At 28.4% G+C, this 26,818-nt stretch overlaps 1 protein-coding gene and 1 long non-coding RNA gene across 6 annotated transcripts; both read left to right on the forward strand.

Annotated features, from left to right (window-relative positions):
- Positions 1 to 1,697: 1,697 nt before the first annotated feature.
- On the forward strand, positions 1,698 to 8,300 carry LOC127282004 (dynamin-like 120 kDa protein, mitochondrial). Of its 4 annotated transcripts, none has more exons than XM_051306057.1 (19): positions 1,698 to 1,816; positions 1,898 to 1,939; positions 2,371 to 2,605; positions 2,694 to 2,829; positions 2,996 to 3,127; positions 3,473 to 3,517; positions 3,846 to 3,935; positions 4,012 to 4,169; positions 4,301 to 4,464; positions 4,553 to 4,817; positions 4,989 to 5,180; positions 5,295 to 5,479; positions 5,587 to 5,748; positions 5,840 to 6,027; positions 6,107 to 6,321; positions 6,430 to 6,687; positions 6,781 to 6,981; positions 7,056 to 7,260; positions 7,377 to 8,300. In XM_051306057.1, the coding sequence occupies exons 2-19, from the start codon at positions 1,911 to 1,913 to the stop codon at positions 7,439 to 7,441; spliced, it is 2,925 nt and encodes a 974-aa protein (XP_051162014.1). In that variant the 5' UTR covers positions 1,698 to 1,816; positions 1,898 to 1,910; the 3' UTR covers positions 7,442 to 8,300. The 4 variants fall into 4 exon arrangements, with proteins under 4 accessions (XP_051162014.1, XP_051162015.1, XP_051162016.1 ...); XM_051306058.1 differs by having other exon boundaries at positions 3,849 to 3,935; XM_051306059.1 differs by lacking the exon at positions 3,473 to 3,517.
- Positions 8,301 to 11,407: 3,107 nt separating this feature from the next.
- On the forward strand, positions 11,408 to 26,658 carry LOC127281826 (uncharacterized). Of its 2 annotated transcripts, XR_007843097.1 has the most exons (6): positions 11,408 to 11,858; positions 12,217 to 12,301; positions 12,658 to 12,728; positions 14,588 to 14,690; positions 25,898 to 25,984; positions 26,510 to 26,658. It is a non-coding gene; the product is annotated as an uncharacterized LOC127281826 (long non-coding RNA). The 2 variants fall into 2 exon arrangements; XR_007843098.1 differs by lacking the exon at positions 12,658 to 12,728.
- The last annotated feature ends 160 nt before the right edge of the window (positions 26,659 to 26,818 follow it).

A 26,818-nucleotide genomic window follows, 5' to 3' on the forward strand; every position in this document is an offset into this window, starting at 1 on the left:
TTTTAAATATATTTCCCATGGGGTAAGAAAATGGATTTTTGAAAATAATCGATCTTTTTCCCATATAATGTCAAAACATCATACAAATCATCGTGTGTGACTGCACCCATTACCTAGAGCTAATCACTTCAACTCTACTCACCCTCACTAATTGTTAGACACGCCACTTTCTAGAAACACACAAAATCACCATTTTTGTCCTACAATATTATTTTTCACAATATGTGTGTAAAAATCTTTTTTTTTTTTTTTTTTTTTTTGCATAAAATCAATAACCACCGCGTGGCAAAATAAATAATTGATCTTTCGCGTGCCTCCAATTTTCATCAAAATATTATTATAGAGTCCTAATTTTTCGCTCAAATATGAATATGTAAAAATAATTTGTTTCTCCTCTAAATAATTGTATGAAATAAAAAATAATTTTTAAATTAAAATATAAAAAAAAGAATTAAATATTAAAATAAATTATTTATAATTAAAATAAATTAACGAATAAATTCAAGAATTTTACCTGTCGTGAATATGAGGCATATGATCGAAGAATACCACCTGATTCTCTAAATTTTGTTTCCGAAATTTTTCCATCACTTGGATTTCCGATTTCTTTTTCTTGCGATTCTTTGGAATTCATGATTAAAATTATTTATATTAATAATAATAAAAAATATTTTTTAATATTACAGGTAAACTAGTACGCAAATTTTGCCGAGCTTCGTTACCCTTTCGATGTTAAAGTTTCACTGGTGTTTTTATGAAGCAGAAAAGTTGCTACATTTACTAATGAATGTGGTGTCATTAATTTCCAAGTGCTAAATACTCACTGTTCACGTAAAGTGCGCTTTGTGCGCTATACAATTTATATATACATATATATATATAGAGAAAAAGCAAACGTATATAGGCTTTTATTTACCAGAAAAGTGACGAGACGCACCCTCATTTCCTCGGAAGTTTAATATTTTAATGCGAAAAGCAAACATTTAAAAAAAATATTAATTAGTCTCTAATAATCCTATTTTATATTATTAAAATTATTATTACATCTAATTATCTCATAGAACAAATTTAAAGTTGAAAATTAAAACGAATTAGAATTTTTATTAAGAATTTTTCATAAATAATATTTTTAATAAATAAAAAAAAATAAAACTTTTATTTAATTGAATGTTAAAATAACTTGAATTGAAATTTAAATTAATTAATAATTCACAAATTAATTAATTTCCAATTTATTTATTAAATTAGGTTTCAATTCAATTGATTTGATTTTTAAGTAACTTGAATTGAATATTAAATATACTTAATCGAAATTCAATGTTTAATTCAAATGACTTGATTAAATTAATTTCTAATTTAATTGATATATTTTTAAATTATTTCAGTTAAATTAAATAATAATTTCAATTTAAATAAAATTTAAATATTGTCACGTGACATTGTAAAACGCGCGCACATTTTGAATTTTTAAATTATGTTCTTTACTTTTAAAGTTGTTTAAACTATAATATCGTGTAAATTTAAGTCAAATGGATTTAATAACAATTATATTAATTAACTACTTTATTAAAAATATAATACTTTGGAGAATTATTAACAAAATAGATTAAAAAATAATAAATATCAACTCTTGTGAAGTAAGCAGCGTGGTTGCAAAGTTCGATTTATCGAATACCAAGAGAGAGAGTTGGTATCACTGATATTTGTTAATATATTCAGAGTGATAAAAATACAGAAAAATTTTTTTTACAGTGTGTCAAAAATTATGAAACAATAATTTGTAAATATATTTAATTTTAAATACAATTTAACATTGGTAAATTAATAATTATAGTGCTAAGATTTATATGAAATTTTTCAAAAATTACAAATGTTTTACATTATTTATTTTTTGCAGTAAGAATACAAACATGGAGCAAATTTTGTGTGGAAGATTTGGGTAAGATTTTCAATTATATTGTATTTTTATAATATTAAATTGACAATTATCATTTATTTGTAATTCAACATCATCTAATTTATGAAAAAAAATATATTGTTTTATTTATTTTCAACTATTACTTAACGTCAATTCATTATTACGGTTTTATAGGTTATGTTCATTATCAACCATATATTTATTTTGATATTGCAAATAAACGTAATTTTCACTATTTAATTAATTTTTTGAATGAAAAACTAAATATTTTATTACTATGTAATGATAAAGTAACAAATCAATGTATTAAAAATGATAAATCAATAATTAAATATTCGGAATAAATGAAATGAATTCAAAAATTTTTTAATTTCAAATTTTAAATAAAAACATTATTTATTTCACAAAAAGAATTTAGAATAATTATTTTTAAATAATTCATTAATTTACAGGCGCAATATTTTATTGAGATCAAAATCTTCACGTAGAACAGTATCAATGATAAATTCAAAAAGTTTAATGACAGGAAGACTTACAAGGCCCTTACTTTCTTCTCCTCATCCTCGTTATTTTTTGAATCCTCATCGTGCATATGGAATGATTTTCACTAGAGTATTGAGAGGAGCTTTAAAGCTTCGCTATATTCTTTTAGGTGGAGCAATAGGTGGAGGTGTCACTGTGCAGAAGGTAATTAAAATTATTAATTTAATATAGAGATAAATTTTTAATTTTCAATAATATTATTAAAAATATTTGTTAAAATAATACGTTTTAGAAATATGAAGAATGGAAAGAAGCCTTACCCGATATGAGTTGGATTCAAAAATTACTACCAAAAGAACAAGAATGGCAAGACGCGGCTCAAACTCTAATTCAATACAAAGACAAAATGTTGGGGAATATGAATATAGGTTTGTAGATTAAATTAATTTTAATTTTGGAGTTGAAAATTGTAAAAAAAAATAATTAAATTTTCAAAAGGTAAGTGAAGAGACTCCAAATTTTTTTGATTTATATTATTTTTAACAATCGAATAAAAATATTCATTTGCCGTGAAATATTGGCAACTGTAAACAGATCCACGATTGAAGGAGCTTGGGGAGGCAAAATATCGAGAATATAAGATGTGGTTTGACCAGAGATTGGATAATGCCATTAAAGCGGCCGAAAGCCGCAAAAGTATTGAACAAAATGGCAATTCTTCAAATCGTGAGTCACTTTTTTTTTTAATTGTTTATTTGAAATGCCTCCCAAATCCAATCCCTGTCCAAAAAAAAAACTGGTTAATTTTTTTCTCAAAAAAAAAAAAAGAATATTTTTCTTTCGTTTTTCTTATTGGGTGTGTAAATTATGCACTCGTATTTTAAATATTTTTTTAAAAGTTGCCAAATATATATTAAGGCAATTGAATACTCAAAGTAAGTTAAAAATAGATATTTAGTGTTTATTAAATATTTTTGCATGATTGTTAGAATTTTGTTTGCTTTTCACTTTTTTTTTTTCACAGTAATTTTCTTTTATTTTTTAATGATTAATTTGGTCTGTTCTGTTCAGGTATGTTTGACGTGATCTCGACTGTAGCAAACCAAGTTTACTCAGGTGTGTAAAAAAAGTAAATTAAAACTTTTTTTAAAAAAAAGACTATAAATAATTGACAGACTATAAATTGACTAAAAACAATTGTCCGTCCATTCAGAATATTTTTTTTTAATGACTCAGCTATGAAAATAGCTCAAAATTCATTATAATTTATTAAAACTGAATGGGACAGACCTGTTGCTTTTTTATTTTATTATTTTCTGCACAAAAAAAAATAATTACAATATTTACTCGACATGATTGCAATATTCAATAAAAATTTTAATTCAATAAAAATATAATTAGAATTGATTTAAAATATTTTTATTTAATAATTGTATTTTTAAAGCAGATACAAAGGATGAATTTCTAAAGAATTCGGTAGTTCAAGCTCGACCGTTATTAAATGATAGTGTTCAAGAAGAACGTCGAAAAGCTCGTAGGTATAATTTGAAAATGATTTGATATATAAAAATTTTCTATGATAATTAACATTTTTTGTCATTAATATTCAGAATCTTCACAGCAAAGAATGGATGCGATGCAAAATGAATTAATACAAATTCAATTAAAATATCAACGAGAATTGGAACGATTGGAGAAAGAAAATAAAGAACTTCGCAAGCAAATGTTATTGCGCGGAAATCAAAAACTAAGCAATCGTAAAATCAAAGTAAGCACAAATTTTCATTGAATAAATAAAATATTTTCTATAAATTTAATATTTAATTAATATCTTTTTTTTTTACTTGAAAATTAAATTAGCAGAAATAATATTAAAATTTTGGTATTAATTTTTTATAGAAGTCTCTCATTGACATGTACAGCGATGTGCTTGATGAACTTACTGAATACGATAGTACATATTCGACAGCTGATCATTTACCTCGTGTTGTTGTTGTTGGAGATCAATCATCGGGAAAAACTTCTGTTCTTGAAATGATTGCACAGGCGAGAATTTTCCCGAGGTAAGAGGAAATTTATTTTCTTTATTATTTAATAAATTGATATTTTATTTTTATTTATTGGTATTAATTAACAATTTTCATTCTGCAGAGGTGGCGGAGAAATGATGACAAGATCACCGGTAAAAGTAACTTTGAGTGAAGGACCATATCATATTGCACAATTCAAAGATAGTTCCCGGGAATTTGATTTGTCAAAGGAATCAGAATTGGCCGAATTAAGAAGAGAAGTGGAACTTCGTATGAAAAATAGTGTTAAAAATGGAAAAACAGTTAGTCAAGATGTTATTGCAATGACTGTAAAAGGTCCCGGTCTCCCTCGTATGGTCCTCGTTGATTTACCTGGAATTATTAGCGTATGTCAAATGAAAATTGATTTTTATTTTCCATTTTTTACAATTTTTCCAAAATTTATGTAATTAAAATGTGAATTTAAACATCATTAGATTAAATAATTATTATTAATAATAATAAATTAAATAATTAATCAGCGGAGGGTTTGAATTGTCAATTTTGCTTTATTGCAGACAGTGACAGTCGATATGGCGGAAGATACTCGAGATGCGATTCGTCACATGACTCAACAATACATGAGTAATCCAAATGCAATTATTCTTTGCATTCAAGATGGTTCTGTGGATGCTGAGAGGAGTAATGTCACTGATTTAGTCGCACAAATGGATCCCTCTGGCAAGAGAACAATTTTTGTGCTGACAAAAGTGAGATAATGAATTTAAAATAGTTTATTTTTACAAATTTTTTTAAATTTTTTAAAGAAAACAAAAAAGTTGATAGTCAAATATTTAAAAAAAAATTTATTATTTCTTTAATAGGTTGATATGGCAGAGGAGAATTTAGCTAATCCGGATCGTTTAAGGAAAATACTTTCAGGAAAATTGTTTCCAATGAAGGCGTTAGGTTATTTTGCTGTTGTTACAGGACGAGGACGACAGGAGGACAGTATACAGACAATAAAAGATTATGAAGAAAATTTCTTTAGAAATTCAAAGCTATTTAAGTGCGTTAATATTTTTGAATTAATTTTAGATTATAATTTAGATTAAATATTTGATATTTTAATTTCAATTAAAAATTAATTTATAATTAATTTTTTGTTTTTTGCAGAGATGGTTTAGCAATGTCTAGTCAAGTGACGACGAGAAACTTAAGTATGGCTGTGTCTGAATGTTTTTGGAAAATGGTTCGTGAGACTGTGGAACAACAAGCGGATGCCTTTAAAGCCACAAGGTTTAATCTTGAAACTGAGTGGAAAAATAATTTCCCAAGGTAGAATTAAAAAAAAAAAATTTATTATTGAAATAAAAAATAATTGTTTAAAACAATATGTGATTTTCAAAAATCTGATTTACTTTTTTAGATTGCGTGAGCTTGATCGTGATGAACTTTTTGAAAAGGCCCGAGGGGAAATTCTAGATGAAATTGTGAATTTATCGCAAGTTTCGCCACGACATTGGGAAGAAGTGTTGATGGCGAGAATTTGGAATAAAGTTAGCATGCATGTGTTTGAAAATATTTACTTACCCGCCGCTCAGAGCGGAAATCCAAGTACGTTAAACTATATCCAATGTTACTTATCCATTACTTTATCCATTAGTTACTTATTTTTTTAAAAATTATTTTTAAGGTACATTTAACACAACAGTGGATATAAAATTGAAACACTGGGCAGAGCAACAATTACCAGCAAAAAGTGTTGAAGGCGGTTGGGAATGTTTAAAACAAGAATTCGAAAAATTCATGTCACAAGCGCGTTTGAATCCTGATCATGATGATATTTTCGATAGTTTAAAAAATGCAGTTGTTGACGAAGCAATGACAAGACACACATGGGAGGATAAGGTAATATTTTTCGAAATTTAAATATTTTCTCTATTGGAGATTTTATAATTTTTTTTAATACTTAGGAAATTATTGATAAAATTTTTAAAGAATACCATTTTTTTTTAGGCGTCCGATATGTTGCGTGTAATTCAATTGAATACTCTGGAAGATAGGAATGTTAGCGATAAACGAGATTGGGATCAAGCAGTTCGCTTTTTGGAAAATTCAGTGAAGGAGAAATTGCAAAATACTGAGCAAATATTGCATGAAATGTTGGGTCCAACTCGAAAAGAACGTTGGCTTTATTGGGAATATCAAAATGAGGAGCAACAGAAAAGAACATCAGTCAAAAATGAACTTGATAAAATTCTTTACGCCGACAAGGTATCATAAAAAAATTTTTAATTAAAAGCAAAACTAAAATCAAAAAGAATTAACAAAATTAGAATAAAATAATTGAATGTTTTCTTTTTATAGAAACACGCGCCAACTTTGACACAGGACGAATTAACGGCAGTCAGAAAAAATTTACAGCGAAACGGTTTAGAAGTTGATAATGAATTTATTCGCGAAACGTGGCATCCAGTTTATAGAAGATTCTTTTTACAACAAAGTTTATCGAGGGCCTACGACTGTAGAAAAGGATATTATCTTTATCATACTGGGCACGATCAAGAGGTATATTCTTAATTTTCCTCTAAAAACTTTCTAAATTTGTAAATTGTTTATTATACTCTATAATTTTGTTTCAGATGGAATGCAATGATGTTGTACTTTTCTGGCGAATACAACAAGTTCTAAAAGTGACAGCAAATGCAGTAAGGCAACAAATTATGAATCGAGAAGCGCGAAGACTAGATAAAGAGATTAAAGAAGTACTGGAAGATTATAGTCAGGACAATGAAATAAAACAAAAACTTTTAACCGGTCGAAGAGTAACGCTCGCTGAAGAACTCAGTAATTATTTCATTTTTCATATTTAAATATCGATTTGCAATAACAATTTTTTTATTTTAAAAAAGATCGAAATTATGCATTTTATTAATTAAAAAAATTTTTTTTATTATTTTCAGAACGAGTAAGACAGATTCAAGAGAAATTAGAAGAATTTATACAAGCTCTCAATAAAGAGAAGTGAATATAGATGGAAGAATTTCAATCAGGCCAAAGTCGTAAATGAAAAAAAAAGCGCGTGGTTAACCCCAGAGATGAACTGTTAACTCGCGAGTGTGTGAATTAATTATTTTCATGAATTGCAACTGTATGAGGTGCACTCCACGACATCAATTTTGGACTAGTGATTTATTTCAAGTACAAGATATATCATAATTTCATTATCGACCGAGTACCACGAAACAATGGAAACAAGTTTTTCAAATTTTCATAAAGGACACAATTATTTTGTTTTCGAAATTTTAAGAGACTGAACTTCAAAAATTTATATCGATTTTTACATTTTACAATTAAATATTATTCTTTTTATAATTATTTTAATGATTCTTATATATATTTTTAAAGTCATTAATAGTAATTAATTTTTTATTTTAAAGTCAGTCTAATGTGAATTAGCATTTTTTGAATTACTTAGAAAAAATTACAAAATTAAGGTGTCCTATTATGAAAATGTAAACTTGTACTTCTTTTACATAAACTAAGTTGTATCGATTTTATCCTTCTGCCAAAGTATTTTTTTCTTATTCAGAACATTGAGATTTATCATTTAAAATTAAAAAAAAAAGTGTAGAAATTTTACTAATATGAAAAAAGAAGCGATAATAAAATCGATAGAATCTAGTGAATGTAATTGGAAAAGTCACTTGAAAAAAAAAAAAATTGTCATTTCGTCTGATCTGATCTGAGTGGGTGTAAGACGAGGGACATTCGTATTGTGGCAATGAGTGTTTCGTTTCGTGATCGTATTCCAATGCTAGTGAAAAACACGCGATGTATATATACACTGTTATGATCCCTATGTGATTAAAGTCTTTTAACTTTAATTTTCGTTTTTTCGAAAATTTTATCAAAAAATAAGGCAACTAAAAATCAACTTCACTTGAAAATTGATAAATAAGGAAAAAAAAAATTATTCAAATTCAATAACTAGAAAATTTTATTAAATAAATTATTAAAATCATTAAATTGTTGTAATTATCAATTACAATTAATGATGATGAAATTAATTAAAGTAGTAAAAATAAAATTTTAGTCTCAAAAATTAAAGAAAATTAACAGTATTTAGGGAAATTGGGTACTTAAATAAAAAATAATTTTTGAACAGATTGTTAAAAAAAAAATGGTAAGATAATTTTCTATGTTAATTTTTTAAATTAAAAGAATAATCAATGTTTTATTAATTAATAAATACAGTAATTTGTCAAATTATTATTATTAATTTTTATTTAGTTTATTTTTACTTTTGCCTTTTTATTATTATTATTTTCATCATTATTATTAATAACTTTTTATTATTTCAATTTTTATTTATTATTTTAGTTTCTTTGGTTTCGATTGAAAAAGAAGTTCCAAAAAGATGAATTCAAAAATTGACAGTCAACTTTTCAAAGAAGATAAGAAATCGTCTTGGAATGAAGAAAATCGAAATACAATCGTCAGGAAAAAAGCAACTGAAGCTTTAATCTATATTGACTTCAAAGAGAAGATGACCAAGTGTTTTCGATTATTCTCCTCTCAATGCTGGATCCAACGTTCGCTTCGTATTAGGTTCAAATTTTGTTTCTTTTATTTCAAATATATTTTTTCCTTTTAAATTCTCAATCGAAAAAAAACAAAATTGTCGATTTTCTTCTTCGTGAAGAAAAAAAAATAGTCAAAATAATAAATTTATTTAATTCTATTTTTTAATGAAAATTGTTTTTGTATTAGTTTTTTTTTAGTTCTTAATTTTTTTTTTTACGAATGTGTGTTTTTTTTTTATTAATTTGTGTTATTTTTGCAGCGTATGGTCCAGATGAGAAGTAATACTGCGAGGTACTTGAGTTTTTCTTTGAGGATTGTGTTTGCCAAAAAAGTATAGAAGAGAAGAAAAAGAAAACGACGAGGAGGATGAAGTATAAAAGGAGTGCTCGTTAGAAATTTGGCCAGCGAAGAGTCGCGTCGAGGTAGATTTAGGAGAATGATGAATATCGTCCGTTTTTCGTGTGCTACAACAGCTAGAGCTTTGGATCAAGAGTGCCAGAACCATCGGGTGGCACATGGAGCTTTCTTCTTTATTCCCTGCGTTAGCGGGAGCTTTTCGCTGATCCTAGAAGTACGAAGAGCTCAAAATCGTCCGGAGGTGGAGTCAACACCCTGGTTCAGAGAGCTCTTTCTCTTTTTCGCACTCCTCTCTCTCTCTCTCTCTCTCTCTCGCTAGCCCTTTTTCTCCTTCAATCTATCTCTCTATATACCATTCGAGCTTTTCTCTATTGCCATCGCATTTTCTCTTTGCTTGCCAACGTATTTTCTCTCTTTCTCGCGCTATCGGACTTTCTCTCTTGCCATTGCACTTTCCCTCCATCCCATAGCATTTCTCTCGGTCTTTTTTTTCTCTCGCTCTCTCTCTCACGGCTGGTGGTAGATACGTATGCACGCTCGCGTAATAGCCTCGTTCCTGGTGTGTGGCGATGGCAGATACGTGGCATCGCGCCACGCCACGCCACTCTGGAGCCACGAGGCTGAGCGTTAAATGGTGCTGCGCCATGCCGCCTCCATCGCCTCACCCTCTGCTCTTCTCTCAAATGTTGGCGTTGCTTCTCTATTCTCTCTCTCTCTCTTTTACCATCCGCCACGCCAGAAGCGCGTGATGAGGCGAACCATGAGCCGAACGAAATATCCCCACGGTTAGATGGTACAGGTCACAGCAAAAAGCTCAGGATTTCAAGCTGAAGCTATATAGTAAAAAAGAAGAGTCTCAAGAATTTTTCAAACTAGGTCGGTCAAGTCTACTGACTGAATAACAATTACTAATCAGTGGATTTTCTTCGACTAATCTCTCTCTCTCTCTCTCTGTATATGTTGAGGTTCTCAGAAAGAATATCCTAGACATGTTCCTCTTCATCATCATCATTTTCTTCTTTCTTCTTTTGCCTCCTCAAAGCAGGTAGATTCTGGACTTTGAATTTCTAAAAACTCCCTTTGTGTATTTCTCTATTTTTTTCGAAAAATATTAATCGCAACTTTTGTATCCTTTTTTTTTGTTTTTTATTTTCAAAAAATACAAAATATTAAAATATTCTACAGTAATTCAGATTCTTATTCTCGACAATCAAGAATTTTGTTAAGAAAATTTAGCCATTTTTTTTTTGTAGAATCGTTTGATAAATTTATTTTCAATATTTAAAATTTTCAAAAAAATTAAAAAATATATTTATTTAAATAGAAAAATATTCTACAGTAATTCAGATTGATCAATTATTGATGAATTTTAATCGAATAATTTAGCCTTGATTTTTTTTTTTTGTAAAATACTTTGATTAATTTATTTTCAATTTTAATAAATATTTTTTAAAAATTGAAAATATATTTTGAAAATAATTATAATAGTAGTATATTTATTGGAAATTTCATTTGAAAATCGTGAATTTGCAATTATTTCATTTTTATAATCAGAAATATGAGACTCAAATTATTTTGAATTTAAATTTGCGAAAAATTTTTGTTTGTTAAAAAATAGAATAATTTCAAATTAATTTTGTATTCAATGAACAAAATAATTAAAATTTCTTATTAAATTTAATAGAAATTAAAATTAGTTTTGAATTAAATAAAAAATAAAATAAAAATAATTAAATTAAATAAAATAATAAATAATAAAGTGCTGTTTTTACTGAAGACTCCAAAATAATCAGATTCATAAAAAAAAAATTTTACATTCATATTTCGTCTTAAATTGTAAAATTCTTATCTTATTATTATCTTTTTTTTTAAATAGTAATATGTTTTCCATATTTTTGTCGTTTATTACAAAATGGTTTTCTCTATGCGATGCATACTCATCAGAGAGCAAAGTGGAAAAATCTGCAGATAGCAGGAAAGAAGATAGATTCCGTTCATAGAGAGAATTTCACGAGAAAAGGACTCTTGAGTTTAGAAAAGCTGAAAATCATGCGATTAATCGTATTTCTCTCGTATATAAATGAGCAAACATTTTTTTTTCAATATTTATATTTTTTTTGGATATATATTTAGAATATATATTAAATTATATCTTTTATAATTATTTCCTTTTATTTTGAAGTTAAAAGTAATATTCAAAATGTCGCGCCAACAATTACTAATGTGTTTTGATTGGTTCCCAAATTTATGCATTATTCATAAGTTGGCAGCACTGATTAGAATAGAAACAAAATGGCTGCCTTTCACCAGTGTCATCAAAATGTCGCTAAAATTTTTCAGATAATCTGTATATTAGACAGTATATCTTGTTAAATATTTGATTCATTAGGTTTACATACGACTTTTGAGTCTCTAGAAATAAAAAGTTTAAGTATATTTCGCAAGCTGTGGCAAAAATAAGGTATTTTTCATTGACGCTACCCGGAGCTCCTGATTTGCAGGTAAATTACATTTATACATATTTTAAAGTGTCTGCATGATAAGTTTTCTTAAAATCGTGCTGCAATTAGATTATTAATTAGAAATTTTTGTAATTTAAAGAAAAAAAATTGATTTTTAATATTAATATTCATTATATGGCAAAGAAATGCTTTGCGCATGCGCAGACTACAAATGCAAGTTTTTCATTTCTCTGGGTGGCAACCCTGCTGAATAATTAAAGATGGTAGATATACTTGTCAATGCACTGTTTGTTGCTAGTGCATCTCGTCAAATTTCTATATAAAAGTGTTTTTATACGAACATCCGACTATATTATATTCGATTAATATAATTCTAATCCGACTTTTTATTGCTTAGGAATCAAAAAATAACTTATTTTTTGTAAGATGTGGCAAAAATAAGGTATTTTCCATTGACGCTACCCGGAGCTCCTGATTTACAGGTAAATTACATTTATTCATATTTTAACGTGTCTATATGATAAATTTTCTTAAAATTATGCTGCAATTGGATAATTTATAATAAATTAACGTAATTTTTTTAAAAAAATTGATTTTTAATATTGATATTCGTTATAAAGCAAAGAATACCTTTGCGCATGCGCAGCATACAAATGCAAGTTTTTCATTTCTCAGGATGGCAGCCCTGATGAATAATTTAATATGACTGCCATACTTGTCAATGAACTGTTTGTTGTTAGTGGATCTCGTCAAATTTTTATTATAATAGTGTTTTTATACAGACATCCAAGAATATATTCGATTTTATATAATTCAGGTAGGACTTTTTATTGTTTAGGAATGAAAAGATGAATTATTTTTCGCAAGATGTGGTAAAAATAAGTGTTTTCCTCAACTCCTGATTTACAGGTACATATTTTACATATTTTAAAGTGTCTACATAATAAGTTTTTTAAAATTATAATGCAATTAATTATAAATATTTATGAATTTGTGTAATTTTTTCAAAAAATTTGATTTTTTAATGTTGAATATTCGTTACAAATTAAGGAATGGGGTTTGCGCATGCGCAGCCTGCAAATGTAAGTTTTTCACTTCTCAGGGTGGCAGCCCTGATGAATAATTAAAGATGGCTTCCATACTTGTCAATGAAATGTTTGTCGTTAGTCTTTCTCGTTAATTTTTTTGTAAAATTGTGTTTATTTACAAACATCCGACAATATATTCGATTTATATAAGTCAGATCGAACTTTTTATTGCTCTGGGAATGAAAAGATAAACTTTTTTTTTTTTTGGAAGATAGTGACGAAAATAAATATTTTACAAATTTCGTCTTTTGAGTTTCTGTCTGCGGTAAATTATTTTTTTTATATATATTTTTATCAATATACTTTTGCATATTTGTTGAGAAATAATAATTTAATAGCAAATCGTGATTATTTTCATATTATTTTTGATTTCGTCAAGAAAAAGAATTAAATATTTTCGTTGAAATTTAGTACTAAAAAAAAGACCAAATCTGCGCATGCGCAATACAACAATCTTCCAAGTGGATGTAATTATTGTGAACAATCGATTGAATTTTCGTTATAATCGTAATTATACGTGAAATATCTGAATATTTCATACGATTTATTTTGTTTTTTAAATAATTAAAACACTTTTTTAATTTAAGTTGAAGTTAATAATGATATTTAATAATTATTTTTGCTACAAATTATAGAGATTGTACATTTTTTTCGCAACAATCGTAATATTTTATTGTTATTTAAAATTTTTATGAAAAATTAATTATTTTCGTGTTAAATTATAAAAAATTAAGTGATTTTTATTGCATACGAGTAATAAAATAATGAATTAGTGTCGTTAGTATAATTCTGAAAAATTGACAAGATTTATAAAAAATTGAAAAAAAAATCAATTTTAACTGAATTTATCGAGTCTATTTTTTTTAAAATTTAAATATCAATTTTAAAATTATATACAAATAATTTATGACTATTGGATAAGAATATTTTTTCTTTTTTTGATTTTCGAATGAATTTTTATTTTAAAAGAGTTATACTAAATTTTATGAATAATTTGCTAAACTCCAAAGTCTAGGAAATCAGAAAAATTAGTGTTCATGTTGACGCCGAGTTATCGAAAACTATAAGACATATTTTCAAAATTTTGATGTTATTCGATTACTTCAGGTTTCAGTCTCGATGCCGCATTTATTTTTGTTAAATTTGGAAATTTAATTTTTTTTATAGCTTTCTATATTACCGACTGATTAAATATTTAACTACATGTTAGTATACAGCGCTGACAGTATCCATACCATACCTATATATATGTATAATGGTGAAAATAATTGAGGTTACACTGAAAATAAAATTTATTTGATTTAAATAAATATTTACTTGAGCCAAATAATTTTTATTTGAATTAAATAAATTGTATTTTAACCAATAATTTTTGTATTTGAAATAAATACCATTTAATTGATTCAAATAATAATTATTTAATAGAAATAAATATTTATTTGATAATAAAGTAATCGATTGTTTGAATCAAATAAATTATTTTTTCAGTGTATGTTTTGATATTATTCCGGTGCAAAATTTCAGTAATTGACAATACTTGTGGTATTTCGTTTCGAAAATTTTTTAAATTTAATTGTTTTGGAAATTATTGTCAGTTTATTCGAATTTAATGTTTAATTACAAAATAAATACTAACAAAATTCTAATAAAATGAATTTTAATTAATTTTCTTTTTTGCAGATTCAACATCGATAGCTTGTGGTGTGTCGTTCTTCAAAAATAAGGTCAAACGTAAAAAAGGGTATCTTATCTTCGAAGGATTCACAGAATTCTGCATATTAATGTGAGTTTAATTTTTTCAAATTTTTCTCTATTATATTTTTTAAAATTAAATTTATAAAAATCTAATTCGAAAAATGAATATTCTTTTTAAAAAAAAATAATTATTAGTATGTAATAGAATTATTTGTAATGGAAATTAATAATTAATTATTAATTATTAATAAACTATTATTCTGACTTTTTATAAAAAAAAATTTCTCAAAATATATGGTCGACAAAATATTTTAGAATTTTTCTGTTGCAAATTCTTTTTATTAGGAATTTTTCTTTTAAATTTTAAATTCTGCCAAAAGTTCGGTATTTAAAAATTTTGTTAAGTAAAAATTGCACTGAGAAAATAATTTATTTGATTCAAATAATCGGTTATTTTATTATCAAATAAATATTTATTTTTATCAAATAATTATTATTTGAGACAATAATTAAATGGTATTTGTTTTAAATACAAAAATTATTGGTTTAAATACAATTTAATTCAAATAAAAATTTTTTGGTTCAAGGAAATATTTATTTGATATAATAGTCAAGTATTTAAATCAAATAAATTTTTTTTCATTGTTTACAGGGTGTCTAACAGTCAGGGAAAGTCAGGCAATTTCAGAAAATTTCATTTAAAGTCAGGGAAATTTCTGTAAATTTCTACAAAAATTAAAATTTTTTGTGAATTTAAAAATTTTTAAATTTAAAAAAACTTGAATGGTTTTTATTACCATTTGTTACTATCATTAGAAATTAATTTATTGTTAAATATGTCAGTAATCATATTTTTGTCCAAAAAAGAGCAGAAATAAGGTTATTAAAAAGTCAGGGAAAAATCAAAAAATGTCAGGGAGGAGTCAGGGAATTTTTTTCTCAATCTTTGTTAGACACCCTGGTTTAAAAGAAAATTCTGTCGAAATTCTAATTCGAAAAATAAATATTCTTAAAAGTAATAATATATATTTTAAAAAATTCTTTTAATTAAAAATTTTAAATAATTAATTTTATGGAATTTATCATACGCCCCATATAAGAGTAATTAATTATTGAGTATAAACGAGGTATATTGATATATAAAATTCCTTCTATTAATGAACTTTTAAAAGAAGACTTTGCCTTGTCCTTTGAGTCATTTGACTTTCTTACGGGTTATATGAAGAGTACGGATTTAAAAATTGATTTTCTAGTAACCTAGTATTGGAAAAGATATACGGGTCTTCTTTTTCTAAAACCGATCGGAAGCAAAAGTAGCAGGAAAAGTCGATATATCGATGCGTTAAGTTTAAAAGAGAGATATATAGAAAGAAAGAGGATCCGAATTTGCAGTGCGCGGATATCCTTCTCCGGTGCTGCTCTTGTGCGGTGATAGAAAAGAAAAAAAATTTTTTTTTGAGAGAACGGGAAAGAACAGGAAAAAAAAGAAGAAGAAAAAAAAAAAAAAAAAAGGAATAGTTGCTGGGTACTCGACGCGGGTCTCGTGCCATCTACAGCGCACGGAGGTTCGCTTGCTTATTACGCGGCGAGCGAGCCTGTCATCCGTTGTGAAGCGAACTTTAAAAGTACTGTCCTCTTGACAAGAGTCAGGTCACGTTTTTAGCGATCTTTCCATATTATCCAATTCGAAATTCACGAATTCACCATGAATATATGCACTGGCACAGGCTGTGTGCAAATCAGAGGTTCGAATTTCTAGAAATACTCCTTTCGAATAGGAACGAATTTGACGAGTACGAGTCAGTAGTTTTCCAACTAGAGAGAGAGAGAGAGAGAGAGAGAGAGAGAGAGAGCAGAATATTGGGGATACTTAAACGCGGCGTGTGGAGTGGCGGCCAGAGACGAGTATAGAAGCGGAAAAGAGCGTGGAATGGGGTTGCCACCGTGTATGTGTGGATGTTGATGTGGAAGTGGTAGCGCGGGTGGAAAAGAGCCCCGGAGGCAGCAGGACAGAAGCCAGCCTCTGCCTCACGAGTACCACTTCTATATCCAACATAACGGGTGTACTATGAAAAATTCCATTTTTTCATTCCCCCCACTTTTCTTTCTAAATATAGTGTTAGGAAATTTTTTGATTTTTAGAGCTAGAATTTTCATTTTAAAGTATTTTATTGAATAATTTTTTTTTTTGAAATGAATTTTTCTTTTTCGAAAAACAAAATTTTATACGAATTTTTATTTTAAAAAAATTTTTAGATACCAAATTTTTGTTTAGCAGAATTTTTATTTTATAGTCATTTAATTGAATTCAATTTTTATTTAATCGAATTTTAATTTAACAGAATTCTCATCGAATTTTATCTGACATTCCAATTCACCGAATTTTAATTTGTCCGAATTTTTATTTGCACAAATTTTTAAAACGGCAAATTTTAATTTGTCCAAAATTACAAATGGCCAAAGAAACAATCGACAAAAAGATTTTGATATGATTTTTAAAATTAATCATTTTTAAATTATCGCGAATATCGTGATTGGTCAATTCTAAAAAATGTACCGAACTCTTTTTGTCGATTATTGTTTATTCAGCCATTTGTAGTTTAGAACGAATAAAAATTTCTCGCCTTGAAAATTCGTTTTAAAAATAATTATTTCTAATAAAATACTTTAAATTAAAAATTCTAATTAATGAATTTCATTTTAAACAATACTATTTTATAACTATTTTATTGATGAAATTTTTATTTTTTGAATTGGCATTTGAGAAGATTTGTGTTATAAAGCGAATTTTTACTTAACAAAATTTTAAAGTAGCAAAATTTTTATTTGGTAGAATTCTTATTTTACAGAATTTCTCTTTAAACAACTTTTTATGTTAAAGGAATTCTAATTTAACCGAATTCTTATTTAATTGAATTTTAAGTACTTCGAATTTTTAAATGCTAGAATTTCTAATTCACCGATTCTTAATTTGTCAAAATTTTTATTGGTACGAATAATTGTTATTTGATAAAATTCTTAAAATGCCGAATTTCTCAATTTATCATAAATTGTAAGTGGCCAAACAAATAATCGACAGAAAGATTTTGGCGCTGTTTTTAAAATTTACCAATTACGATTTTCTTGTTAATTTCTGATTCGGTGAATTTTAAAAATCGAACCGAAATCTTTCTGTTGCTTGTTTATTTGTCCATATAAAATTTCGGAAAAAAATTAGTTGTTTTAAAAATTATATCAAAAATAAGAATTCGTGTAAATAAAAATTGGAACAAATGAAAATTCGGTGAATTAGAAATTTTTATATTTAAAAATTCGTATTACTTAAAATTCTGTTGAATGAAAATTCTTCTAAATTCGGTTAAATTAGAATTCTTTTAAATAAATAAAGTTGGGTAAAAAGAAATGAGGTGAAATAAAAATTCTGCCAAAAGTTCGGTAAAAATTTTGTTAAGTAAAAATTCGTTTAAAAAGAATAAGTTCTGTCAAATTCTAATTCGTAAAATGAAAATTCGTCTTAACAATAATTATAACTAATTCTTAAATTGAAAATTCTAATAATTTTTTTATATGGAGTAATCACGCGCCCCATTAAAATTCCATTTTTTGATTCAATAACGAATTTAGAACTAAATTATTTAAAATTTTAACTTCTGATAACCATTGTGAGTATAAATATTTGAAAATTATTTCCTTGGATATGTGTGTAATCGCGAGAGAAACAGAGAGAGAGAGAGAGAGAGAGAGAAAGGAAGAGGATGAAATAAAGTCCAAAGTGAGATGTAGAATGATGACGAGAGGAAAGGGGTAAAAAGGGATAGGAGCAACGGGCTTGACATCCGTATCCGTTTGTATGTCGTGTCGATCTAACGTAGAGACAGGTTCTGGTGCGGGATTTCTGGCTTGCTTAAATCGTGAAGAGGGTGGATGAGAGGGTGATTCGACGGACGAGGGTTTGAGGGTGGAGGAGATGGTTTGAAGCAGCAACCGAGTTGAAAGCAAGGCCAAGAGCTGAGGGCAAGCGGAAGGACTGTGGTGGTGCTTGCAAGAGGGTTTTGAGTCTGTGTGTGGGTGGAGGCGAATATAGCAAAAGCTTCGGTGGCTCCGTGTCGAGTTCGATGATATCCGAAGTCTCGAAAGGATGGTTCCCGACTCTTTCCTCTCTCTCTCTCTCTCTCTCTCTCTCTCTGAGTATAAGCAACGATATATATGCTGATATCTATGCCTTCGAATCCAGATCGATGGTTACTGGCAAGAGCGATGTTTTTCAAAAAAGGAAAAAAAAAATATCCTCATTTTGGAATACAATATTTTTTCCAATATCTGTTTTTACTTGAAAAACATTTTTTTTTAAAGTAAAGATCCAAATCTTCATAAAATTGCATTTTGTTAAATATTCTATTTTATAACATATTTTAATTATTTATTTAATAGCTATGTAGTAATTTAGGTTAGTTTCATATTTTTTCTTATTAAAGTTAGACTGAAAAAGAAATCCTTGTCGTTTTAAAAAAAGAAAAAAATTCCCAAGACATTTACTTTGATGTCTTGACTTTTAGAAAATATCGTATATTTTTGAGGCGAGTTAATCTTAGATGCGGGCGAGGAAGAATTTCTCTCTTGCCCTGAGATTAGTCCCAGGGGCCAGACCTCAAGTACCTCTGATCCTTGTCATTACCCTTAGCAACGTCAGTCTGTGGTGTATTATCCTCCATATATATAGAAGTCCCCAACATTTGTGAACTTATACTTTTCTTTATTTCATTTATATGAAACCAATTTTAGTAATTGTAATTTATCAAACTTTTTCTAAATTCTGTCACAAAAACCTTGTTTCATAGAGAGAAGGTTTTTTTTTTAAATTTTAATTGCAGTGCTAACTTTTAGGACATTTCAATATTTTGAAAAAAATTGAAATCTTTAGGAAATGTAGATTAACTATCTTCATTAAGATGAAGAAAGTTTCGTAAATATATATATATATATATATGGAAAGAAATATATTAAAGCAGAAAACCCCTAATGTGTATATCATATATATATATATCTTCCTATATTACAAAAAGATATCGCCGCCGCCGCCTCCGCCGCCGCCGCTGTTTCAAGAATTCTTGACCTAGGAGGGGGGAGTCCCCCCTCCTAAATTTTGAGGTTATGTTCGTTTTAAGGCTCTGAATTTAGCCGCAAGTCCGCCTCCCTCCTCTCATTTCCCCTCCTCCGTCAAAAATGACCTAAATTTTGAGGTTATGTTCGTTTCAAGACTCTGAATATAGCCGCAAGTCCCCTCCCCCGCCAGAAATGACCTAATTTTGAGGTTATGTTCGTTTTAAGGCTCTGAATATAGCCGCAAGTCCCCCTCCCTCCTCTCATTTCACCTCCTCCATCAAAAATGACCTAAATGACCCTTCCCTCATCTCTCTCTGTATTTCCCGCCAAAAATAGGGGGTTGGCGCGCGAAGCGCGCAGGGGGGCGTAGCCCCTCTAGTATATATATATATATATATATATATATATATATATATATATATATATATATATATATATATATATATATATATATATATATATTATTTTGGAAAGGAGTAGTGAACAAAAGTGTTGAAGTAATGGATAATCTAGTTTCTATTTTTGATGACACTCATGCATGGATCCATTTCATGTACTATCCGCTGTTCGTTCAACCGCCACCCGTATACCTCTCTCCCGCCTACCTGGAAACCACTTTACTTGCGCCACATGCAACGAGTATACAACCGATAGAGCGGCTGATTGGCGGCTTGGCGGCTTGGCGAAACGAACGAAACGAACGAGAGTCCCCTTTTTGCATGCGCGAACACGCTTAAGCGAACCTGATCGTTTTCGGTACAGACCAGCTCGAAAGCTTTTATTATCTTTGATTTTTCTTTTTTTTTTTACATGCTTTTCTTTTATTTTTTTGGTGACGCAAATTTTGGAAAAATGATTATAGTCATTAGTGACAATTGACGCAGGTTTGCTTGAATTAATAGTAGGGAATCATTAAAAAAAAATTTTTTTTTGTCACACCCATTTGGAGCAAATTAAAAAATAAAAAAAAATTCTTCCTTGCTCTAGAGCTATTGAGTCGCGTATAGGCTTATAATTTGATAAAATTTTTATAAATTATATTTTGATAAAACTATAGGTTATTTAATAGTCGATGATTATTGTTTTACTATATATACAGAAGATATTAATTTAAAAAGTGTTTTTTTATTTTTCTAAAACTTTGGATAACGAATTTTGAATTCAGTACACAGAGGCACGTTGAGAAATTTATTGGTTTTTTTGAGGTTACGAATATCGCGAAATTAGATTACAAATTCCGCGAAACTAGGTCACGATTTTAGAGAAATTAGATCACGGATTCCGCGAAACAGGATCATGGTTTTTGCGAAATTAGATCACGGATTCCGCAAAAGAGGTCACGATTTTCGCAAAATTAGATTACGAATTCGCGAAATTAGATCAGATTCCGCGGAACTACGTCACAGTATTCGCAAAAAAAAGATTATATTGATTGCACAAAATTAGATCGCAGAATCCGCGTAACTAGGTCGCGGTTATCGAAAACTATATCACGGATTTCCCAAAATTAGATCACGAATTCCGCGAAACTATATCACGAATTTCCCAAAATTAGATCACGAATTCCGCGAAACTACAGGTTCCGATTTTCGATAATAAGATCACGGATTCTGTGAAACAAGGTCATGATTTCCGCGAAATTAAATCACGGATTCCACAAAACTAAGTAGCGATATACGCAAAACTATAGATCACGGATTTCAGGAAACTTGATCACGGTATTCCGTGAAACTATATCACGCGCGGATTTCCCGAAGTTAGATCACGAATTCCGCGAAACTATATCACGGATTTCCCAAAATTAGATCACGAATTCCGCGAAACTACAGGTTCCGATTTTCGATAATAAGATCACGGATTCTGTGAAACAAGGTCATGATTTCCGCGAAATTAAATCACGGATTCCACAAAACTAAGTAGCGATATACGCAAAACTATAGATCACGGATTTCAGGAAACTTGATCACGGTATTCCGTGAAACTATATCACGGATTTCCCAAAATTAGATCACGAATTCCGCGAAACTATATTACATATTTCCCGAAATTAAATCACAAATTCCGCGAAACTATATCACGGATTTCCCAAAATTAGATCACGAATTCCGCGAAACTATAGGTTCCGATTTTCGAAAATAAGATCACGGTTTCTCGAAACTAGAATGCGGTATTCGGGAATATAAATTGCGGATTCCGCGAAACTAGGTCACGGATTCGCGTTATTAGATCACAGTTTCCGCGAAACTAGGTCGAAATTAAATCACGGATTTGGGAAACTGGATCACGGATTCTTGCATTCTTGCTTTATGATTCTTATGTTCAGAACCTTCAATTTCGTGGTTTTAACTTCAATTCTAGCATTATTAGAACTTCAATTGCGTATTTCAAATAATTAGTAATTTTGAGAATATTTGAATAGAATGTTGCGGCACAATGTATAAAATAAATAGAATATAAAAAAGTATTTTTTATATTAAATATATAATAAAGGGATTCAATTTTAAGTAAACTTCCTGCTCCCCATTGTCGATTGTTTATATATACATATATATATTGAAGAAAAATATTTCACAAATTTTTGAACTTTTTTGCATATATATATATATATATATATATATATATATATATATATATATATATTATATTCTCGACTAAACGTGTGCAGCCTTTAAGCGCTTTGCAATTGTACACCCACATGTACGCGAATGTACATACCGGAAAGCGGACGGTACATTTGAGCGAGGGCGGAAAGCACAGGGCCGCATCCACTGGGAATGAGGCTATATTGCATGTGACGGCTCGTAGCCGCGTTTTGCGTAATTAATGGAGGACTTGACGCAGCGATGCGAGCGACCCTTCGCCTGGATGAGCATTGCAATCGTGCTGTCACAATTTAAATGCGAAGGGAAATAATCTGAAAAGAAGTATATAACCTTTAAATACGTAGGCTAAAAGCGCTCGCGCTTACGTGATGACAGTAACACAATTATTGAATGACGAATTTTGTCAGTCGATGTGTAAAATTTTGTTACTCATTTTTAAATCATTTATATATATATGGAAATTTTATAATTATAAATTTTAAAAAGTTTCTTACAAAAAAAAAAATCACCATGATTATGAATTTAAAATGTTAGAATATAAATATATTTAGTGCTTCGCATCAATATGTGTAAGAAAAATGATAATTTCAAAGAAGAGTTAGAATTTTTAAACGACATATATAAAGTTTAAAAGCGCAGAGAGTATATTGTCAACTTGTTTTGATTTATTACAAGAACACGATGAAAGTTTTGGCAAAGCATAAGCTCACAAAACTCTATGGCGTGTTGAACAATACTGTGAACCGTACTACTGAAAATGTTGTGGTTATACTTAGTCAAGACCAACCCTTTAGAAGTGCAATCGCTTTCAGGAAGTTGTATCTTTGTCATCATCACCCTTTGGATGCTTTTAATGTCGAATGTCTCGAATCGATAGTTGTCTTAAAGTGTATCATATCCATTATATATACTATATATATATATTCGAGTACAGAATTTTATTTTATATTTTTATTCCAACACAATATTTTTAGTATAATACTTTTCACAATATTAAAAAAAAAAAAATGTTTAATGACTTATTTTATAACGTATGATAAAATTGTTAATTGCACTATATATATATTGAAACCAATTAATCGGCGAGATGCTTGTATATTGCGGATCAGCACAAGATCATAAAAAAGCAGTCGATAATTTTTAAAAATCAACACATAATTAAAATACCTATACTCTTGAAACGAAAGGTGTCTAGGTTTTACTATTTTTATTTTAAACTGAAAAGTAAAAATAGAAATTTAGAAAAATTACCGATTTTAGGTATCAAAATAGAACCAAATGACAATTTAGTACCTAAAGTAGGTAGTAAATTAATATCTTTTTGTTTTACAGTGATATAATGTATTTCAAAATGGGGAAAATTCTGTTTTTGTACTATTTAGTCTATAGTTTCTGACCAAATAATACTCAAAGTTAGTACACTGAAAAAAAAATTCTGGTTAGGCTATATTTAACATTACTTTCTAGTTATGTTAACCAGAATTCTAGTTGAATTAACTAGAATTCTCGTTAAAATAACCAGAATTCTGGTTAACCTAACCAGAATCAAAATGTTAAATATACCCTAACCAGAATTCTGGTTATTCTAACTAGAATTTTTTTTCAGTGTATTAATTTTTGATATTATTCGGTTAGAAACTCGACTAAATATAGTACAAAAACAGAGTTTTACCCATTTTGAAATAAATTATATTCATTTTTCGAATAAAAAGTTGTATACACTACAAAAAAATTCTAGTTAGAATAACCAGAATTCTAGTTAGGATAACCAGAATTCTGGTTATTTTAACGAGAATCCTAGTTAATTCAACTAGAATTCTGGTTAACATAACTAGAAAGTAATGTTAAATATAGCCTAACCAGAATTTTTTTTTAGTGTAGGTTCTAAAACAGTGCTGATAGAAAAAATAGGAAGGAGTGGATAGTTTCGTTTTGCATTTTGTTACGAGGGTTTTTTTTTTTTTTTTTGAGTGATGGTTTACTGTTAGTCAGGGGTAGTTTATAGTTATGTGCGCCCATATGTAATATACGATCTTTGCCATATACTATATATGCACTGCGGTTGTAGAACCAAGATATTATAATATTCTCGCCATAGACATTTCGATAAATTAAAGGGTGGTCGAGCAGGATGAAGAGCAGGGGAATTATTGAGAGGGAAGGCTAATATTAGATTTGAGAAGGGTGCAGAGGAGAAGAAGGTTCAAGTTGCTCGCAGCAAAATATATATATACCACTATATATATCTAGCCAATGGTCCAGAAAATGAACATCTACATTTGTCTCCAAAACCTTTCAGCGATGTTCTATTAATTAATTTACAAACACTAATGACTTGTATTAGAAATCCCTATTTTTAATATTTAGTTTGAAATTAGAAATCATGGATAAAAATTGCATAGATTTTTTTAGGTGATATTTTTTATTATTTCTAATTTTTCGAAAAATATCTTCTAATTAGTTGATATTTTTGAGTTATGTTCCTCTTTTTTCTTTATATTGTGATACAGTATCTCAAAAGAATGTTCGTAGCATCTTCAACCCACGTCAATCCTCTGTAGCATCTGAACATAACATCCCCTGACTTGTAGGATATGCGAGGAGAATATATATATATGTAAGAACAAAGGGATCGTCATTTCTTAGTTGCAAGGACAAAATGTGACGTCATCCAGTCTAGTGCAATAGATTAATGTTATATATTAAAGTCCATTATTGCAAAAAAGAGAATAAAAATTGAAAAAAAAGAAAATTATAAGAAAAGTGAGAGAATTGCTTAGGTGTCGAGGGAAAAGTTGCGGGTTCAGTTGCATTAATAACCGCAAACCGTTTCGTTGCGTCTTATTCAATTAAACACAAACGTGTGCCCACACCTGAGCACTTTTCCTCAAGGTACAACGTTGGAGGGCTGCTTTTTTCAATTACGTTCAGCTCCTCGTCAAAGAAAGCAACGCGACACCTCAGCCTTTTCGTAATTGAAGCATTCGAACATAGAAATCCTACGGCTTGTCTCATACTAGAAGGAACGAGACCATTTCATTTTCAAAGCGTGAGACATTTGAAAGCCTCATTATCGATTCTTTGAACGAAAAAGTCCTTTTCTTATCTGAATGAAATTTTTCTTTTTTTAAGGAGAGATTTTTATTTAAATATCAAATTATTTTTGTTCGTTACATGAAACAATTTCTTTGAATTTAAAAAAAAAAAAAATTGTATATTGCTTATACTTTTTAGAGGAAGTAATAATATTTTATTCATTAACATACTAAAAAATTGATGAGAAAAAAATATGCTATTTCCGCCAAAGTTGTGTAATTGATTTTATTTCATGAAAATTTTATTAGTAATCTGAGAAAATTGTACAAAATTATATTTGTAAAGATTCAATATTTAGAGATAATTTTTAAAAACTAAATATTTTAGAAGTTATATGAAAATTTTACATAAGCAGTAAAATATTCATACATTTGTAATTATTAACATATTTAAAAGTAATAATACTTAGAATAGAGAATTTTTTGAAAAAATTTAGAAATTAAAAAAATTTACAACGTAATAAATAATTATATATTTTTTTAATCATTTTCAGCCTAATCCAGGAGAGAAAAATTCGTTTGGTTAAAGAAAGTATATGCCATCATGGAATTTCTGCAACACATCGCGGGATTCAGCAAAAGTAAGATTTATTTTTCATTAATTAATTTTCAGCAAAATAATTACTTACTGTTTGTTAAAAATTGTTGACGTCTATGGAAAATTCTTAAAAGGACGAAATTTCTATTTGTCCGAAATTGAAAATGGCCAAACAAACAAGAAAATCGTGATTGGTAAGTTTTAAAAATAGCGCCGAAATCTTTCTGTCGATTGTTTGTTCAACCATTTTCAATTTCGGTCAAATAAAATTTCGACGTTTTCACAATTCTGACCCATAAAAATTCGGTTTTTATAAATTTTGTTAAGTAAAAATTTGTTTAAAAGAAAAATTATGTCTGCTAATTTAAAAAATGAAAATTTGCCGTAAAAAATAATTATATAAAATTCTTTTATATCAAAATTGTAACTAATGATTTTTATGAGATAATCGTTCGCACCTATTTGACAACTGCCGGTTCTAGATCACTATAATCTAGATCAATTGTCAGTTGTGTTTTAAAAAGTAATTAATTAAATTTTTTTTTTAATAATTTTTTTACTTTTTCAGTTTGTCTTCATAATATACCAACTTGATGGACAGAAAGGATATGGAAGAAGAAGAAAAGCAGTGTTACACACAGAAGTGCAAGCAAGGAGTAGAAATCTTCGGGAGTGGTCCACGAGGCAGGAGGAGGAGGATTGCAATCATTGATTCATCGATCGGTGAGTCGTTTTTTATTTAACTAACAAAAATATATTATTTTAAAATTTTTACTACGAGTATTTTTGTAATTAATTAAAATTACAACATTATTTTACAATTAGCTGATTGTCGATGAATATCCCAGTAGTCAATTTAACTATACAAGAATTAGTT

Source organism: Leptopilina boulardi, unplaced genomic scaffold, assembly GCF_019393585.1.
Source record: "Leptopilina boulardi isolate dan_hultmark-lab unplaced genomic scaffold, ZJU_Lbou_2.1 LbouV2_278, whole genome shotgun sequence".
NCBI lineage: Eukaryota > Metazoa > Arthropoda > Insecta > Hymenoptera > Figitidae > Leptopilina > Leptopilina boulardi.

What these genes read in the sequence shown, in the direction of transcription:
- LOC127282004 (XM_051306057.1), top strand. Translation starts at nt 1,911, where the DNA reads ATGGAGCAAATTTTGTGTGGAAGATTTGG. An exon ending in GTTGGGGAATATGAATATAG is followed by an intron (nt 2,830 to 2,995) that starts GTTTGTAGATTA and finishes AACTGTAAACAG; the next exon opens with ATCCACGATTGAAGGAGCTT. An exon ending in TAAGCAATCGTAAAATCAAA is followed by an intron (nt 4,170 to 4,300) that starts GTAAGCACAAAT and finishes AATTTTTTATAG; the next exon opens with AAGTCTCTCATTGACATGTA.